This window comes from Aulonocara sp. 'chitande type north' Nkhata Bay, linkage group LG3, assembly GCF_057382095.1.
Source record: "Aulonocara sp. 'chitande type north' Nkhata Bay isolate Kocher_YH1m ecotype deep benthic linkage group LG3, A_spYH_male_GT1.1, whole genome shotgun sequence".
NCBI classification, from domain to species: Eukaryota; Metazoa; Chordata; class Actinopteri; order Cichliformes; family Cichlidae; genus Aulonocara; species Aulonocara sp. 'chitande type north' Nkhata Bay.
The window spans coordinates 44,237,288-44,257,850 of NC_141346.1; the positions used below are offsets into that span (position 1 = coordinate 44,237,288).

The 20,563-nt window shown below is 41.4% G+C and overlaps 1 protein-coding gene across 1 annotated transcript; it reads right to left on the minus strand.

Moving 5' to 3' along the window:
• Positions 1–9,375: 9,375 nt before the first annotated feature.
• LOC147335840 (uncharacterized) lies at positions 9,376–20,551 on the minus strand. The gene is made up of 2 exons (XM_086282521.1): positions 20,518–20,551; positions 9,376–14,552 (listed from the first exon to the last, which is right to left on the minus strand). Exons 1-2 carry the CDS (start codon positions 20,549–20,551, stop codon positions 9,694–9,696), a joined length of 4,893 nt encoding a protein of 1,630 aa, XP_086138647.1. The 3' UTR covers positions 9,376–9,693.
• Positions 20,552–20,563: the final 12 nt, after the last annotated feature.

Here is a 20,563-nt window from a genome sequence, read left to right on the forward strand (position 1 = left end):
TGTCTACCACCACTATGTCCGGTTGGTTAGCCACCACCATTTTGTCCGTCTGTATCTGGAAGTCCCACAGGATCTCAGCTCGGTCATTCTCCACCACCCTTGGGGTCATCTCCCATTTTGACCTCGGGACTTCCAGGTTATACTCGGCACAGATGTTCCTGTACACTATGCCGGCCACTTGGTTATGGCGTTCCATGTATGCCTTGCCTGCTAGCATCTTGCACCCTGCTGTTATGTGCTGGATTGTCTCTGGGGCATCTTTACACAGCCTGTACCTGGGGTCTTGCCTGGTGTAATAGACCCCAGCCTCAATGGATCTTGTACTCAGAACTTGTTCTTGTGCTGCCATGCCATGAGATATATATACATATATATATATATATATATATATTAGGGGTGCAACGATACACAAAATTCACGATTCGGTTCGGTTCGATACTTTGGTGTCACGGTTCGATATTTTTCATTTATTAAAATTATAAATATATATTTTAACTCAAAAGTACAGTTTTTAAATTTAACCCTAACCCTTGTGCGTGTTTTTTATTTTGACAGAGAATACGCACCTGCGGACCACTTATGTGCAGCCCTGGTTATTTAGCTCATCATATCGCAGCCACAGAAATTATTTTGTCCATGAAACCATAAAGCTGCACTTTCTTTTTGCCTTATAGTCTGATTTGTCATAACTAGGGATGGGTACCGGTGTGTTCTGACATAAACGGTAGTAACCAGACCGAAAAGCAGCACACATTTCGGTGCTTTATTTCGGTGCTTTTTTTTTCCTGAGCTGTGATACACTTCTAGCCAATAATTTTTACGTTTCCGAGAATAGTAGGCGGGCCCAGGTACGTACGTTCTTTTAGAGCAGAGCTACAGATTAAAAATGTCCAAGCCGAAGCGGTCAAAAGTCTGGCTGTACTTCACAGCAAAATATGCAAACTCAGCAGCCTGCAACAAGTGCTTTAAGCTGATACTGTGATACTGTGCAAAGGAGGTAACACCTCAAATCCGATGAAACACCTGGCGACGCATAGCGTTTTTTTTAAAAGCCCAGAAATGCGCCGTATTTGATAGCTTGCTGCGAGACCTCACACCGAGCGCATCTACTGTGGGTGGGTTGCCTGTTATGCAACATCCCCCAAAAACACGAAGAGGAGAGTCCTGGCCCCTAGCCCTGCCAGTGTAGCAGAAATGATGACGGATGATGATGGCAGCAGCAGCCGTTCTTTTCTGCGTGAGTAGCTAAATGTTGTTCGTGTGTAATTTACGTTGAGTAGGCTAACCACGTTATTACATTAATGCATGTAAGGTGAACTAGCAAACATCATCATAGCTACATGCAGCTGTCTTCTTGTTTGATGGCAGATGCTCCCTTCACCCTGGCCAAAAAGGCTAAAATGACCAAAGAAAAAGTGGAAAACAGTTAAACATGAGAGGTTTTTGGACAAAGTTTGTGTTTTTTCCATTGTTTAAGCACTGCTTCCAGCCAAGAGTGATACCATATATGCCCCATAGCTGCAGAAAAGGCTAACATTGTTATCTTTTTACAAAAAAACAGCTGAACATGAGAGGTTTTTGGACCAATTTTGTGTTCTCCATTCTTTAAGCACCGGTTTGAGCACCGTTTGAGCACCGGCACCGTTTCAAAAGTACCGATTTGGCACCGGTATCAGATAAAACCTAAACGATACCCATCCCTAGTCATAACTTTTCCGTATTGTGGTAAGCTTTTCTTTGGCTGTCACTTCTTCACCCTGACCTGTCTTATTTGGCTCAGCAGAACTAAAATATATATCCTGCTGCTTTTACACACGCACTCACATAAGCTCAGCGATTCTCTGCGCGATCAACCTCTCACATGTGTAAGCTGCGGGAGATTTCACTCGTCATGTTTGCATAGTAAGCTAACGATTAATAAGACGATGTCAGAGGAATTGGTGCACAAATTATCATCACTCACAGATCAGTGCTGTCGCTCTCTATACACAGTTCGCGCGATTGCAAAGTGAAAGCAAAAAACAAGCGCAAATTCAAACGCGACTTCAATATGTCACATATTGACAGTGGCTCACCGATGCCAATGACATAATTACCCAGCTACATTTCCGAAAGAATGCAAAAGCATTGACATATATTTTTCCTACAATAGCCCGACGGGCAGGGAAGAGATAGATTTTGGTAGCCCAACTGGAAAAATCGCTAGCCCCGGGACATCGGGCTAGCGATATTGCGAGCCCTGTATCTGATTGAGCAATCACTCATCTTTGGAAAAGAGAGTTTATTACAGAGAAATGGCTCTTTCCAAAATAAAAGCTATACTATACGCTTCTTCTGGGCTATATTCTCAGCAGCATATTAAACATATCAGGTCCCCATAAGGATAATCATGTGCTAACGGCTGTCCAAATGACTCGGATAAAGTTTGTAGCATGCATGCTTGTTGTTTTTGCACTAGGATGATGTAAATGTGCAGTCATATTCGTTGTGTTCCCACTAGTGCTTTCAGGTTAATCTCGTTGAAATGACCTTAACGCCACAACACGGCAAATCTCCGTTAACGAGCTACCCCTGATCGCCCCGTGCATGGGGCTAGACGGCCAACACGTTAACGAGCTAACTGCGCTAACACACTAGTTCCCACCCATGTAATTGAGCATTGCATGGCACATCCAACATACTGTTTTACTTTGGTCCATGACTCGCTTACCTTCAGGGTCATACGTCACATGAAAACCAAAATAATTCCAAACGCCAGATCTGAATGAGGGTGGGGGAGGTTCAATTTGCCATGTTGCAAGGAGAGCTTAACTTCTGTCTCACTAGCTTCCCCTGCGCTCTTCCTTCTGACTATGCTGTCTGTGTTGAGCGCTCAGTGGATCTGCGCTCGACAGTGCAGCCTAGGCGGAGTAGTCGAACGCAGATTCACTGAGCGCTCCACACAGACAGCATCGTCAGAAGGAAAGTTGATAAAATAAATTACAAATGTTGTATTGTTCGATACATATGCGTACCGAACCGAAAGCACTGTATCGAACGGTTCAATATCGATACGAATATCGTTGCACCCCTAATAAATATATATATATATATATATAAAATATATATATATATATATATATATATATAGAAGGCAACATTGCAGACATAGAGGACAGTTACAAGTACCTGGGGATCCCGCAGGCAAATGGGAACCATGAAGAGGCCGCTAGAAAGGCTGCAACCACCAAGTACCTGCAGAGGGTCAGGCAAGTCCTGAGGAGTCAGCTGAATGGTAAGAACAAGATCCGGGCCATCAACACATACGCCCTGCCCGTGATCAGGTACCCTGCTGGGGTAATAGGCTGGCCAAAGGAGGAGATAGAAGCCACTGACATAAAGACAAGAAAGCTCCTGACCATGCATGGAGGGTTTCACCCCAAGTCCAGCACCCTGAGGCTGTACGCTAAGCGGAAGGAAGGGGGCCGGGGACTGGTGAGTGTCAGCACCACAGTCCAGGATGAGACAAGAAACATCCAAGAATACATTGGGAATATGGCCCCAACTGACCGAGTGCTCAGTGAATACCTCAGGCAGCAGAAACCCAAGAAAGAGGAGGGAGACGAGGAACCATCATGGAAGGACAGGCCCCTGCACGGTATGTACCACCGGCAGATAGAGGAGGTGGCTGATATCCAGAAATCCTACCAGTGGCTGGACAAAGCTGGACTGAAAGACAGCACAGAGGCACTAATCATGGCAGCACAAGAACAAGCTCTGAGTACAAGATCCATAGAGGCTGGGGTCTATCACACCAGGCAAGACCCCAGGTGCAGGCTGTGTAAAGATGCCCCAGAGACAATCCAGCACATAACAGCAGGGTGCAAGATGCTAGCAGGCAAGGCATACATGGAACGCCATAACCAAGTGGCCGGCATAGTGTACAGGAACATCTGTGCCGAGTATAACCTAGAAGTCCCGAGGTCAAAATGGGAGATGCCCCCAAGGGTGGTGGAGAATGACCGAGCTAAGATCCTGTGGGACTTCCAGATACAGACGGACAAAATGGTGGTGGCTAACCAACCGGACATAGTGGTGGTAGACAAACAGAAGAAGACGGCCGTAGTGATCGATGTAGCGGTTCCGAATGACAGCAATATCAGGAAGAAGGAACACGAGAAGCTGGAGAAATACCAAGGGCTCAGAGAAGAGCTCGAGAGGATGTGGAGGGTGAAGGTAACGGTGGTCCCCGTGGTAATCGGAGCACTAGGTGCGGTGACTCCCAAGCTAGGCGAGTGGCTCCAGCAGATCCCGGGAATAACATCGGAGATCTCTGTCCAGAAGAGCGCAGTCCTGGGAACAGCTAAGATACTGCGCAGGACCCTCAAGCTCCCAGGCCTCTGGTAGAGGACCCGAGCTTGAAGGATAAACCGCCCGCAGGGGCGTGCTGGGTGTTTTTTTTTTTTTTTTTATTGTAAGGTGGTGCTTGTCCATGAAGACCTCTAAAAGTCAGAACCAGAATCTTAAGAATATTGGGAGGAAGACAGGACAAAGATGAAGAGAGCCAGAGATTAATAATAACTAATAATTGAATGTAGAAAGGTGTATAAACAAAGATGTTTAACAAAAATGAGAGTGTGTCATGGTCCTGGGTCATTTGACCTAGCGTTCCTGTTTTTTGGTAATTTTGTATTATGACCTATGTATATGTTCTCTTTGCTTGTCTTAAGTTTATTTGCCTAGTATATTATAGTGTTTGGTTATCCTGTTTTGAGTTTCTTATGGTCCCTGTTTAGTTCCTTGATTATTTTATTCCCTCTGCGTCTCCCTCTGTGCGTCTCTGTTTGTGTGTTTGTCTGAGTTCTTGTGCCTTGTTTTCCCTTTCCGGTTTATTCCATTTTTATCCAGTTTTCCCAGTCCGTCATGTCTAACTCGTCTCTTCTCTCTCTCTCCCTCATGCTCCTTTGTGTTGCTTCACTCCCTCTCGTCTGCCTCTCCTCCACTCCTGTGTCACATTCCCCAGTTTCCTGTTTTATTGTCTCGTATTTCCATGTTTCACGTATCTTGTTTTGCTTTCCCTGTGGTGTCATGATAGCAGTAAAAAGAAAGTAGTTACAATTGAGGAGTTCACTTGAATAGAATGCATAAAGAACCTCACTTAGGTGAAACGTGAACTCAAAATGCAGCTTTATTGCTGAGAAAGGAAAAGGGATACAAAACTGGGAAAAATAACATGAACACAGCACGGGGGACACAGCTGACACAAATTAACAAATAGCAGTAAATCATGATTACTGTGTAAAATATATGAGTGTCTTTTGTCCTCTCTCCCTCCTCACATCTCTAGCCAGTAGTGGCAGATGGCTGCCCTGCCTGAGACTGGTTATCCCGGGGCGTTCTTCTTGTTAAATGGAAGTTTTTCCTTCCCACCGTGACGGCATGAATAAAATTGAATGGAATTTAATGTATAGATTTTAAAATTAAATCATTCCTTGGAAATCACTCATTTCTTTGTTCTTTCACAGTAGTTATGAAAACCAGATGCACAAGTGGCTATCTTCCTGACAAACACATGGGTGGCTTAGAGTACTTTTAGATCATTACACATTTTTGAAGAGATTTTGAACGTCATCTGTCAATATGAGCTAGCAGGCTCTATTGAGAGCCATCAGAAGATAAAAAATGGCTATTCAAACTTTGCAAGAAAAACTGGGAGAAAAATGTAAGCAGTTTGAAACAAAAGCTATCCCAAAAGGAAGAAAGAAACAGATTTTAAACGGTCTTTATTATATCAAAGATTTTATTTTGATAGTCCAAAATATTTACAGGCAGTCATAAATCAAAACAAATGGTGGCCACAGGATAGTTAATTAGATATAGAAAAACTGTTATCATTCAGATTTAGCACACTTTGATTAAATTGTTACTGTAATGTCCAGACTGTGCTAATCACCAGGTCTCTCTGTGTGACAGAGGCAGCTGGACACATGTTATATATGTGATGTATGGGCTTTAACCCTTTCACGCATAGTGGTTACTTTAGTGGACAGATATTAAAAGGTTGTTTTCTTGTATTTGTGACAGTGTTGATGGTATACTAGCACATAAGCTACCACATTGGACACTGATGTGTCACTCATGTCACCCTGCCACCCACTGGTCAGTCAGTGTTGTCCACTTAAGTGGACATGTAAAAAACTCCTTGATAAAAAATGAAGATCCAAAATCCTTTTTTATGCCAAAAGATGAATAAAAATACTTGAGAAAAAATCCTGATTGAGGTTGTAATAATTTATGCATGACAGGGTTAATTCTGAAACTGTCACACTTGTTGCGATCCCTGAAAACCATTTAAACTTGAATAGCTTTTGTATAATCTAGCAATTCTGTAATGTTGTGCAGGTGTTGCTGATATGATGAAAATCGAGTGTGCTCATTAACTTCAAAGCTATTTTTTGAATGTTCTGAATGAAAAGAGGGACAAACACCAAAGCCCTGCTGCCTGAGCCTGGGAGAGAATTTTGGTGACTAATAATACATAACAATGAGAATTTAAATAATGATAAATTTGAAAAATAGCAACTACTGTGCTCCAGTGCTTTTGCTTTGGTGCACCTAATTATGCGTTAAACTTAATTATGATTAAAGACTGTTGAGCATTTATACACAGAAAAGAGCTTAAAAACAGCTTGGCATACTAAAAAGCACAAATTATATACAATTTGTACATATGTGTATTCTTTTTCGTTCTTTTTTCATCATGTTCGTTAACACACCTGGAAACTTGAATTCAAACAAAGAGAGGAGTGCAGTGTACCTTACTTAAACACCACAACCACCACGAACATGTCAGTGCTTGGCTCACTTTTACAATCATTGTTACAACAATTCAGAGCATAAATGAAACTCAGGTTACTTCTTGCAGTACTCCATTTATTTCAGAGCTACAGCCTATCTAATCTATGTAACATTGTGCTTCACATCAATGGGCAGGTGAGCTAATGAAAATAACACGCAGCTTGCAAAACCAGGTCTTTCACTGTCATAGACATTTGGGATCAAGACAAGCTGAAGGCAAAGTATTTTTTTTTTCTTCTTTTACGTCACTTGATACAACACATTTTGCTACAGTCTCTGACGCATTTTTTTCTGTGTTATTGCTCTCCAAGGGGGCCATCAGGTGACTATCAATCAGGTGCTGCCTGCCTGAGTGTAATTAAAAGAAAGAACATTTATTACAGCATAAAAAATAAAATCTTGCTAGCTTTTTTAATATTTAAACAGAGGTGGGTCGAGTATCCAAAAATTGTACTCAAGTAAGAGTAGCATTACTTTAAAATATTATTACTCAAGTAAAAGTGAAATGTAATCGTCAAAAACGTTACTCAAGAGTAAAAAAGGACTTGGCGAAAAGACTACTCAAGTAGCGAGTAACTGTTTGAAATGTCCGATTTATTTTTTAAATAAATGCTATCAGACAAAGAAAAATTAATAAATATACAAATTTTAGTATTTTCAAAAGGAATATATGTAAAAACATCAACAAAATAAGGCACAACTATTTTAATTTCCAGATTTCAGTTTTAAAGCCTATTTAACCAATATCTACAGTAAATAATATAAATATATAAACAGTGCAAACAATTTCCAGTGCCAAGATATGCTGTAAACTTTATATTCATTTTTGCCTCAGAGAAAACATTAGAATGAGGCATCTTCAACATATGTACATACAAGGGATCTCAGTTTACCATAAGTTGTATGGGTGTGCATCTATTTCTGCATTTTTGCAGAAATAGATGCAAAAATGTGCCATTTCTTCACTCAATGAGGTGATGGTTAAGCTTCAGCAGCAGTTTGCTCTCAAGGTTCTTTCTGTGAAGCTGTAACTGTTTAGCAGTGAACAGGAGTCCTGCATCACTGAGAAGTCCTTCACAAGCTCCAGATGCAGGAAGAGCTGTATTGATTTTGATGGACAGCTTCTTGATGTGAGGAAAGCCATGCAATAGATCCACACCTCCAGTGAATGGACATGAAAGGTACCTCTCCAGCTTCCCTGCTTCTGGCTTTCCTAACCCCCAACAATATACTTTTCATGTTTGTACAATATAATATTTATATTGTACGAACGTGATAATATATTGTTCAAACGCGAAAGGTATATTGTTAGAACAATATACTTTTCATGTTATAACGTGATATAGCTCTGCTTTTCTTTTGCCTGGGTGGCAGCTCTACGCTTCCGTATCCAAGGCTTTTCAATGTGGCCTCACAAAATTATCTCGACTACAACAACCATGAAAAGAGTTGGATGGACATTGCTGCTCAATCACAGGTGCCTGGTCAATGTTTTTCATTAGTAATTTAGCAAAGTTGATGGTGGTGGTGTGTGTGTGTGTCTGTAAGACAGAGAGAGGGAGAGCGAGAGACAGATTTTGTATGATAAGCTTCATGTTATCGACGCACAGTTTGAGCAATCAGGTTGCATCAGAGCATCAGGCCGTCTAGTGTGAGACCCTGCATGGTGACCTATGAACTTTTAACCCCTGAGATTTAATTGTACAGTTTGAGCAGGAGCTGAATAAAAAAATCGCAGTGTTTGCCAAGCTTAATACAGACTGTTTAAACTAAACAAGCTGCTGTTTCACATAATAAACCCTGTCACCCGCAGTATTGCCTTCTGTTTTAACAGTTAAAGCAGTAGAGACGAGCTGTTCGCATGTGCGTTGAACTCTAGCGTCATTAACCAGGCTAGCTGTTAGCTTATAGCTCACGCTAGCTAACCAGCGTGCAGTTAAAAGGACAGCCGAAGCTGCACAAAACACCCACAAACTTCACAAACCTCACTACAACGTAGCGCCGAAAATATGACTCGCAGCTCGAGCTCGACACAGCTGCTGTAACATAAGACTGACATCCAGTTAACTACAGCTAAAAAGATATTTAGAGAAAACTTACCGTTTCCTCAGGTTACACGAGCTGAGTTTTTTCACGCTGAAAAGTTGGTTTGTTTTGGCTCTCACTGAAGACATAGCTGTTCTTTTGTACTGCTTTTAAACTAAACATTGTTTGTCTATGAGGCCAAGGCTGTCCATCCTCTTCAGCTCTAGCGTAGACGACTGGCTCTGCCATGTTATATTGTTTCTTCTTTCCGTGTGTCCACTACTTTCAGACGCTTGGGCCGCTCTGCCCGCCACAGTTTCAAACTGGTCATGTGACTGCATGGCCACATCTGATTGGTAAAAAAGTTACCGGAAACTCCACTGGCGGCGTGTTATCTAATGTGTTAAACTATTTTTTTTTTTTAAAAAAGTAACGAGTCAAATTTTGCAAATGTAGCGGAGTAAAAGTAACGTTTCTTCTTCACAAATGTACTCAAGTAAAAGTAAAAAGTATCGTGCAAAAAAAGGTACTTTAAAAGTACATTTTTTTCAAAAACTTACTCAAGTAAATTTAACGGAGTAAATGTAACTCGTTACTACCCACCTCTGTATTTAAATATAGTTGTATTAGCGAATTCATAAAGCATCTTATATTTATATACACGCACACCCTAAAAATTTAAAAGAAAGTTCTTTGCTATGTTGGCAAGTACACTTCAGTGTGATGTTTTGGAAAAGTCTTTAAGATATAGATAAAAAAAAAAAAATAGAAAGCTAAAGGGAGAAGCTGGTTTGCCTAAACATCAAGAGCAGGTGGATGTGAAACTGTCTGTCAAAAAGAAAAGGTCTGAGCATTTTTCTTTACCTGATTTGTGTTGTTCTGCAATTGTTCTTCTGGGTTTGAATCATTGGAAGCAGGAAAGCTGATGCGGTTCACAATTGGATAATCAAAGATAAGAGGGGTCAGAGTGGCAATCTTGGGTGTATACTTAAAAAATATTGTGTTGGCCGTAGATGGGGGGAAAGATGTAGAGTTAACTTGGGGCCCTGTTGTGTTGGCTTGGGCAGTGTTTGGTGATGATTGCTCTGTAGAAAATAATGAAGGCGAACTCGACTCTATTACAGCAGTGGATTTTGGAACCATTACTGTAGATGGTAAAGGGCTGAATGAGGGTGGGGGTGTGACAGAGCTGTTTACATTTTTGTTAGCAACAGTTCCTTTACTTTGGGAAGGAGTCCCATTTGTTGTTCCCTCAGGTGTACTCTGAAATGTTTCCAGTGAAGTGTTTTCTGTCATGGTTGATTGTGCTATATGTTGTATGGCCTGAGTTGGTGTTACTGAAGTAGTTGTCACAGATGCTGCAGATTTGGTAAATTCTTGTGTAAACTGATCAGTACTGCTACCTTCCTCCTTGGTTGCTGGTCTTGTTACAGATGTGGGTGACACATTTGTGGATGCTGTGGCCAGTGGTTGCAGAGTTGTGCCTTCACCTGTATATGATGGTGTGTAGGTTGGTTTTGGGACATCTGTTGGCATTTCTTTTGATGATTTTAAAGTGGAAGTTTCTGTTTGCATGTTTGTTGTTTCATCGCCTGTACTTTGTTGTGATGCTGTGTTTCCTGATAAAGCTTTTTGATTTGATGTGATTGGAAACGATGTTGTGGTTAGGTTCGATGGTACAGTGCTATTTGTTGGTGTTGTGAATTCTGTTTCTGTGTATGATGTTGTCTGCCTTGTTGTAGTGATGCTTTCCTTTGTAGATGCTGTAGGCTCAGTTGTTGTTGCTGTAATAGACACTGTCGTTTGTGTTGATGTAAGGGCTGTTGTAGATGCATGTATATCAGTTGTGAGTGGACCAGACTGTTTGGGAGTTGTAATGGCCACTGTGTCCACAGATCCTGCAGTTTGGGTTTTCACCCCTGTTTTACTAGAACCATATGCACTGTTTGTTGGTGTTGTATGTCGGGTTGTTGTTGTTGAGCCATAGGTTTGATTTCCACCTGTGGATGGCTCTGTTGTAGATGATGCTGACGTTGACATCGGTGAAGCCGCTGATTTGGCTATCTCTGATGGTCTAGCTCCTGCTGAAGTTTCTGACTGTGTTGCCGGAGTTAAGATTGTTGATAAATCCTGTGATGTTGCAAGCGAAGCTGTTGTAGTTTGCGTTATTGTGTTGGTCACTGATTCACCATATGATGGTGTGGAACCTTTACCATCTGTTGATCCAGCAGACTGATTTGAAGTTGTATACCATTCATTTGTTTTTGATGGGGCCGTTTCTGATGTGCTAGATCCTGTTAGAATAGCCGTACTTTTTGGTGATTCTGGTGTTCCCTCAGGTGTACTCTGAAATGTTTCCAGTGAAGTGTTTTCTGTCATGGTTGATTGTGCTATATGTTTTATGGCCTGAGTTGGTGTTACTGACGTAGTTGTCACAGATGCTGCAGATTTGGTAAATTCTTGTGTAAACTGATCAGTACTGCTACCTTCCTCCTTGGTTGCTGGTCTTGTTACAGATGTGGGTGACACATTTGTGGATGCTGTGGCCAGTGGTTGAAGAGTTGTGCCTTCACTTCTATATGATGGTGTGTAGGTTGGTTTTGGGACATCTGTTGGCATTTCTTTTGTTGATTTAAAAGTGGAAGTTTCTGTTTGCATGTTTGTTGTTTCATCGCCTGTACTTTGTTGTGATGCTGTGTTTCCTGATAAAGCTTTTTGATTTGATGTGATTGGAAACGATGTTGTGGTTAGGTTCGATGGTACTGTGCTATTTGTTGGTGTTGTGAATTCTGTTTCTGTGTATGATGTTGTCTGCCTTGTTGTAGTGGTGCTTTCCTTTGTAGATGCTGTAGGCTCAGTTGTTGTTGCTGTAATAGACACTGTCGTTTGTGTTGATGTAAGGGCTGTTGTAGATGCATGTATATCAGTTGTGAGTGGACCAGACTGTTTGGGAGTTGTAATGGCCACTGTGTCCACAGATCCTGCAGTTTGGGTTTTCACCCCTGTTTTACTAGAACCATATGCACTGTTTGTTGGTGTTGTATGTCGGGTTGTTGTTGTTGAGCCATAGGTTTGATTCCCACCTGTGGATGGCTCTGTTGTAGATGATGCTGACGTTGACATCGGTGAAGCCGCTGATTTGGCTATCTCTGATGGTCTAGCTCCTGCTGAAGTTTCTGACTGTGTTGCCGGAGTTAAGATTGTTGATAAATCCTGTGATGTTGCAAGCGAAGCTGTTGTAGTTTGCGTTATTGTGTTGGTCACTGATTCACCATATGATGGTGTGGAAGCTTTACCATCTGTTGATCCAGCAGACTGATTTGAAGTTGTATACCATTCATTTGTTTCTGATGTGCTAGATCCTGTTAGAATAGCCGTACTTTTTGGTGATTCTGGTGTTCCCTCAGGTGTACTCTGAAATGTTTCCAGTGAAGTGTTTTCTGTCATGGTTGATTGTGCTATATGTTGTATGGCCTGAGTTGGTGTTACTGACGTAGTTGTCACAGATGCTGCAGATTTGGTAAATTCTTGTGTAAACTGATCAGTACTGCTACCTTCCTCCTTGGTTGCTGGTCTTGTTACAGATGTGGGTGACACATTTGTGGATGCTGTGGCCAGTGGTTGCAGAGTTGTGCCTTCACCTGTATATGATGGTGTGTAGGTTGGTTTTGGGACATCTGTTGGCATTTCTTTTGATGATTTTAAAGTGGAAGTTTCTGTTTGCATGTTTGTTGTTTCATCGCCTGTACTTTGTTGTGATGCTGTGTTTCCTGATACAGCTTTTTGATTTGATGTGATTGGAAACGATGTTGTGGTTAGGTTCGATGGTACTGTGCTATTTGTTGGTGTTGTGAATTCTGTTTCTGTGTATGATGTTGTCTGCCTTGTTGTAGTGGTGCTTTCCTTTGTAGATGCTGTAGGCTCAGTTGTTGTTGCTGTAATAGACACTGTCGTTTGTGTTGATGTAAGGGCTGTTGTAGATGCATGTATATCAGTTGTGAGTGGACCAGACTGTTTGGGAGTTGTAATGGCCACTGTGTCCACAGATCCTGCAGTTTGGGTTTTCACCCCTGTTTTACTAGAACCATATGCACTGTTTGTTGGTGTTGTATGTCGGGTTGTTGTTGTTGAGCCATAGGTTTGATTCCCACCTGTGGATGGCTCTGTTGTAGATGATGCTGACGTTGACATCGGTGAAGCCGCTGATTTGGCTATCTCTGATGGTCTAGCTCCTGCTGAAGTTTCTGACTGTGTTGCCGGAGTTAAGATTGTTGATAAATCCTGTGATGTTGCAAGCGAAGCTGTTGTAGTTTGCGTTATTGTGTTGGTCACTGATTCACCATATGATGGTGTGGAACCTTTACCATCTGTTGATCCAGCAGACTGATTTGAAGTTGTATACCATTCATTTGTTTCTGATGTGCTAGATCCTGTTAGAATAGCCGTACCTTTTGGTGATTCTGGTGTTCCCTCAGGTGTACTCTGAAATGTTTCCAGTGAAGTGTTTTCTGTCATGGTTGATTGTGCTATATGTTGTATGGCCTGAGTTGGTGTTACTGACGTAGTTGTCACAGATGCTGCAGATTTGGTAAATTCTTGTGTAAACTGATCAGTACTGCTACCTTCCTCCTTGGTTGCTGGTCTTGTTACAGATGTGGGTGACACATTTGTGGATGCTGTGGCCAGTGGTTGAAGAGTTGTGCCTTCACTTCTATATGATGGTGTGTAGGTTGGTTTTGGGACATCTGTTGGCATTTCTTTTGTTGATTTAAAAGTGGAAGTTTCTGTTTGCATGTTTGTTGTTTCATCGCCTGTACTTTGTTGTGATGCTGTGTTTCCTGATAAAGCTTTTTGATTTGATGTGATTGGAAACGATGTTGTGGTTAGGTTCGATGGTACAGTGCTATTTGTTGGTGTTGTGAATTCTGTTTCTGTGTATGATGTTGTCTGCCTTGTTGTGGTGATGCTTTCCTTTGTAGATGCTGTAGGCTCAGTTGTTGTTGCTGTAATAGACACTGTCGTTTGTGTTGATGTAAGGGCTGTTGTAGATGCATGTATATCAGTTGTGAGTGGACCAGACTGTTTGGGAGTTGCAATGGCCACTGTGTCCGCAGATCCTGCAGTTTGGGTTTTCACCCCTGTTGTACTAGAACCAGATGCACTGTTTGTTGGTGTTGTATGTCGGGTTGTTGTTGTTGAGCCATAGGTTTGATTGCCACCTGTGGATGGCTCTGTTGTAGATGATGCTGACGTTGACATTGGTGAAGCCGCTGATTTGACTGTCTCTGATGGTCTAGCTCCTGCTGGAGTTTCTGACTGTGTTGCCGGAGTTAAGATTGTTGATAGAATTTCGTGTTCTGATACTGCTTGGCCTACGTTTGCATTTGGTGATTGGCTGATTTGGGTACGTTCATGACTATCAGTCAAGTGTGTAACGTTACCAGGGCTTATATTTTGAATTTCATTTTTTGATGTTGTAAGTTTATGCTTATTTGGTTCTGATGTTCTGTTTTCTCCTTGGATTTCCTCTGTTCTATTCAAGCTGGTTTTCGGAGTGGTTGTTGGAGTAAATGTATTTGCTTCTGTAGATGAAATCCTTGGTTTTGGTGTGGATGAATTATCACTTTTTAGCAGCTGTTCTTCATTTGCAAAAGCCTCATTTATCGATTTGTCCTGAATTATGTACAAAGCTGTGGAAGAGATGAAAACCAAACAGTTTTACATAAACTAATGTAGTATAACATGCTATAAGCAATAGCAAAAATTAAAACCTAAATCATTTTGCTGTGATGTGTACGGAAGAGGATTAGGGCCACTGGGAAAAAAAAAGAATTCTGACTTTAATCTCAGAATTCTGACTTTTTTCTCAGAATTCTGACTTTTTTCTCAGAATTCTGAGATTAAAGTCAGAATTCTTTTTTTTTTTTTCCAGTGGCCCTAATCCTCTTCCGTAGATGTGAGTATATGTATCACAGTGCACTCAAAAAAAATGATTTGCCCTCATAAACCCAAAAAAATAATTTTGAGTAAAGTGCAGCCGAAAAATATCAAATCAAATGTTTACTGACTTAAATAATTAGTCGTTAAGGAACATTTGCTTGGTATAATCTGAATATATACCAGTCAAGTAAACTTCACTTAACCAGATAGGTTTAAATTGTTAACATTTTACATCTATTTTCTTCCCTTAATACTTGGGGCAAAACGTAGAGTACAACCTGGAGAGGTCGCCAGCCTAACTGAGGTCTAACTCAGAGAGACAGACAATCATTCGCACTCACATCAAGTGGTTCACCAATTAACCCAACCCCACTAACTTACATTTTTACACAATATGTAAAAAAGAAGAAAAAAAAAGAAAAAATAGATGAAAATTTTTACATGTACTCTAATGACTTTTGAGTGCATTGTCCTTTTAGCAAATTAATTAAACTCAAAATAAAAGTGAACAGGTGAGACAAGTCTGTAACCATAACTTTGCAAATGTATGTGATACATTTTTAAGGATTAAGGCTTTTGTCGCCCCATTATTATTCTAAAAGCCCTGGTGAAGACACTAGGACGTTTGTGATCATACTCCTGACATGAACTCTGAGGTGGTGACACAATTTTCCCCAGGATGTAATTTAGGTCACATTGTCACTCAAGTTTGGGTTCCAGCTGGTGGATGAGGGAAAGGGGAGGCAAGAGGAGGAGAGACCCGAGGCAGCCACCGGTCCGAGTGTCAGGTGAACTGAACATCAGGTAAGAAGTTATGACCTGCAGTCTATCTGGGATCAGATATAAACAAGTTTAGGTGTGGTTTATTTTCGTTGTGCTGACTTTTTACACTCAGTTAGAATAACTCGTACTGCATACTAGCCAGCGGTGCACATCGCAAATTAGCTCACATAGACACATTAGTTGTGCCGCTTCTTAATGACGGTATGTTCAACTCAATTCAATTTTATTTATATAGCGCCAAATCACAACAAAAGTCGCCTCAAGGCGCTTCATAGATAAAGAGAAAAACCCAACAATTATATGACCCCCTATGAGCAAGCACTTTGGCGACAGTGGGAAGGAAAAACTCCCTTTTAACAGGAAGAAACCTCTGGCAAAACCAGGCTCAGGGAGGGGCGTGGCCATCTGCTGCGACCGGTTGGGGTGAGAGAAGGAAGACAGGATAAAAGACATGCTGTGGAAGAGAGACAGAGGTTTATATCAGATATGATTCAATGCAGAGAGGTCTATTAACACATAGTGAGTGAGAAAGGTGACTGGAAAGGAAAAACTCAATGCATCATGGGAATCCCCGGCAGCCTACATCTATTGCAGCATAACTAAGGGAGGATCCAGGGTCACCTGGTCCAGCCCTAACTATATGCTTTAGCAAAAAGGAAAGTTTTAAGCCTAATCTTAAAAGTAGAGATAGTGTCTGTCTCCCGAATCCAAACTGGAAGCTGGTTCCACAGAAGAGGGGCCTGAAAACTGAAGGCTCTCCCTCCCATTCTACTTTTAAATACTCTAGGAACAACAAGTAGGCCTGCAGAGCAAGAGCGAAGTGCTCTAATAGGGTGATATGGTACTACAAGGTCATTAAGATAAGATGGGGCATGATTATTTAAGACCTTGTATGTGAGGAGCAGGATTTTGAATTCAATTCTGGATTTAACAGGAAGCCAATGAAGGGAAGCCAAAAGAGGAGAAATATGCTCTCTCTTTCTAGTCCCTGTCAGTACTCTTGCTGCAGCATTTGGATTAGCTGAAGGCTTTTCAGCAAGTTTTTTGGACATCCTGATAATAATGAATTACAGTAGTCCAGCCTGGAAGTAATAAATGCATGAACTAGTTTTTCAGCATCATTCTGAGACAGGATATTTCTAATTTTAGAGATGTTGCGCAAATGGAAGAAAGCAGTCTTACATATTTGTTTAATATGTGCGTTGAAGGACATGTCCTGGACAAAAATGACTCCAAGTATCCTCACGGTGTTACTGGAGGCCAAGGTAATGCCATCCAGAGTAAGAATCTGCTTAGATACCATATTTCTAAGATTTTCAGGGCCGAGTACAATAACCTCAGTTTTATCTGAATTAAGAAGCAGAAAGTTAGCGGCCATCCTCGTCTTTATGTCTTTAAGACATTCCTGCAGTTTAACTAATTGGTGTGTGTTATCTGGCTTCATGTGTCATGGTCCGGGTGAGTGCGGGGTTTTTCCACTCTGCTGGGCTCCACCTTCAGGCAGAGACTCCAATCAGCTTTCACACCAATCAAGTCACCAGTATATAAGGCCAGCACTCACAACAGACCTCTGCCAGATCTACTGCTAACTCACGTTAGTGCTAGGCTCCCAAGCCCTTGTGAGAGCCTCCTAAAAATTGCATTTCTCCTCACCGTGTTTTCTTTGTCATAGGACCCACCTGGCCGTCACGCTGAACTACACACATCTCCGCCTGGATGCTGGTTGCTTCCTTATCATCATAAGACTCCACCTGCCTGCCTCCCTGCCAGGTCCCTTGCTCCAAGTATATTCTGGACCCTCTCTGGAGACTCCTTGCATGACACTTTCACCTGCAACGCATAAGCCTTAACCACCACAGTCTAATCCTTCGGCTATGATTTACTAGACTGCCACTGACTGCCTGTCTTTTGTCATTATAGTGACTGTGTACCTCCACCCAAGCCGCTGCCCCTTTGTCCATTCCCAGGATCCGTCTATGAAATCTTGCACCTAGTCATAGCACTCAGTCAGAGTTTCATGTTCATAGTTTGGCCTCATAGTTCTCAGTTCATAGCTTCCACAGCTCATAGCATTCAAAGTTTCCTGCTTTGTAATTTTACTAGGCACTGTAAATAAAGCACTGTGTTCACGCCTGTTTTGCCTCCCTCTGTGTCTGCATTTGAGTCCACACCCACAGCCTGGCCCTCTCGGCCGTAACATCATGAATAGATAGAGCTGGGTGTCATCTGCATAGCAGTGAAAATGTATGCTATGTCTTCTAATGATGCTGCCTAAGGGAAGCATGTATAATGTAAACAGAATTGGTCCTAGCACTGAACCCTGTGGAACTCCATAATTAACCTCAGTGTGTGAAGAGGACTCTCCATTTACATGCACAAATTGGAGTCTATTAGATAGATATGATACAAACCACTGCAGTGCAGTACCTGTAATACCTACAGCATGTTCTAATCGCTCTAATAGGATATTATGGTCGACAGTATCGAATGCTGCACTGAGGTCTAGCAGGACAAGCACAGAGATGAGTCCACTGTCAGAGGCCATAAGAAGATCATTTGTAACCTTCACTAAAGCTGTTTCTGTGCTGTGATGAGCTCTGAAACCTGACTGAAACTCTTCAAATAAACCATTCCTCTGCAGATGATCAGTTAGCTGTTTGACAACTACTCTTTCAAGGATTTTTGATATGAAAGGAAGGTTGGAGATTGGCCTATAATTAGCTAAGACTGCTGGGTCTAGAGATGGCTTTTTGAGTAAAGGTTTAACTACAGCCAGCTTGAAGGCCTGTGGTACATAGCCGATTATTAGAGATAGGTTGATCATATTCAAGATCGAAGAATTAATTAATGGCAGGACTTCTTTGAGCAGTTATGCAGGAATGGGGTCTAAAAGACACGTTGATGGTTTGGAGGAAGTAATTATTGAAGTTAACTCAGAAAGATCAATTAGAGAAAAAGAGTCTAACTTAACATCAATGGTACTAAGAGTAGCTGTAGATAATATTACATCTGTGGGATGATTACTGGTAATTTTTTCTCTAATGATAAAAATTTTATTTGTGAAGAAGTTCATGAAGTCATTACTAGTTAACGTTAAAGGGATGGTTGGCTCAAAAGAGCGCTGACTTTTTGTCAGCCTGGCTACAGTGCTGAAGAGAAACCTGGGGTTGTTCTTATTTTCTTCAATCAGTGATGAATAGTAAGATGTTCTGGCTTTGCGGAGGGCTTTCTTATAAAGCAGCAAACTATTTCTCCAGGCTAAATGATGATCCTCTGAATTTGTGACACGCCATTTCCTCTCCAGCTTACGAGTCATCTGCTTTAGGCTACGTGTTTGAGAATTATACCACGGAGTCAGGTACTTCTGATTAGAGACCTTAATTCTCACAGGAGCTACAGTGTCCAGAGTCGTACGTAGTGAGGAGGTAAAATTATTAACAAGATAATCGACCTCTGACATAATCGACCTCTGTCGTACGTGAGCTAACAACCCCAACTACCAGATTCATCTTGTAATTGGCTAAAAATAACTTAGCCTACCTGTGAGAGGGACGTGCAAGCTGGCAGTTTTTTCAAGTGATGTTGAAATTTCCACATTCCAACACTAAAAATGCGTCAGGAGCTGTACGCTCAGCACAGCGTCAGCACCGCAGAAATAAACGGATGCATCCGTAGACTCGAGGCAGAATTCACAATGTGTTTTCGGGACTTTCAGGTGTATGGACCAATGTTTGCTTTTCTAATCAAACCAGAAAGCTTTAATGAGCAGCTGGATTTGTCTCACATTAACAGGCTGAGAAAATGCCAGTTAATGCGACATTGAATTGCAGCTGATTGAACTGAAAACCTTGACTCTGTGGGGGTCAAAGTTTGCGGAACTATGAACGCAGCTGGAATCCACAGCTCTGCGTGTTCATGGAGCTTGTATTTTCACCTGCTGGACATCACTATCTCACAAGTTTAACTGTCTTCAGAACATTGCAGAGGCCTTATTGACAGTATTTGGTTCTACATATCTGTGTGAGCAGATTTTCTCTCACACGAAGAGTGTCCTTAGGTAGCCGTCTGAACACTGGACACTCGGAGACCTTTTTATCTGAGTGGGAGACCAGATATCACATTAACATGTGTATCTCTGTATTAACAAACATGCCATATTTGCCCAGTTTATTTTTCTTATTTTTCTTTATTGTTGTGAGGAGACCATAAATAGCATTTGCATTTTCTGTTGTACAGTTCATTTGCTGTTATGGAGTTCTTCTTATGGATAAAAAGTGTCTTTTTTTGTTTCAAAATAGCTGATAACTATTTGCTGATAGCTGCCAACATCTGCGAACAAAATATAATTCTATAAAGTGGTTCTATATAGTGTGTAACTGTTCATAAAGAGCGTTATTAAATGTATTGCTAATGCAATCATATGGCACATTGACTTCTGAGGAAATTTTAGAGGGCACTACTCATCAGAAAGGTTGCCGACCCCTGAACTAAAGGATGAATTCATTTATATTCGTTAATGGGTAAAATAAATAGTAAACCTCAGACGCTTGTATTGCCATCTTTGAACTAAACCTTCTATGGGGATTTTACATAATTGTTCACCAGTTTTCAGTATTGATTTGCTGTAATGACCAGTGTTCTCTGCAAAGTTCCATCAGCGTCGGGGTTTTCTCACCTTTAATGCCCATTTCAAATCCTCATACAACATTTTATTTTTTCAAGTTGTTATGTTAATTTGCTAACATAATTATAGATTTGTGCAGCATTGAAGCCCATAACATTCTAGCATAGAAAAAAGAAAGTTAGAGGGTTCTGGTTTAGTTGCCTGGTAGGTACCTGCATGTTTTCTAGATGCTGATAAAATAGATCTGATGTCTGGTGTGCTATTCTTGTATGGTTAATGGAAAAACTGAAAGCTGTGTTTAGACCCACCTGCCAGCAAGTTTAGAAACAGTGCATAATCCATGGTAGCAGCTGA

Excerpts from the sequence above, each read along its gene's own strand:
- LOC147335840 (XM_086282521.1), bottom strand. The coding sequence starts at position 20,551 with ATGGATTATGCACTGTTTCTAAACTTGCTGGCAG. Across the intron at positions 14,553-20,517 it reads GTTTCTAAACTTGCTGGCAG|CTTTGTACATAATTCAGGAC; the intron begins GTGGGTCTAAAC and ends TCTCTTCCACAG.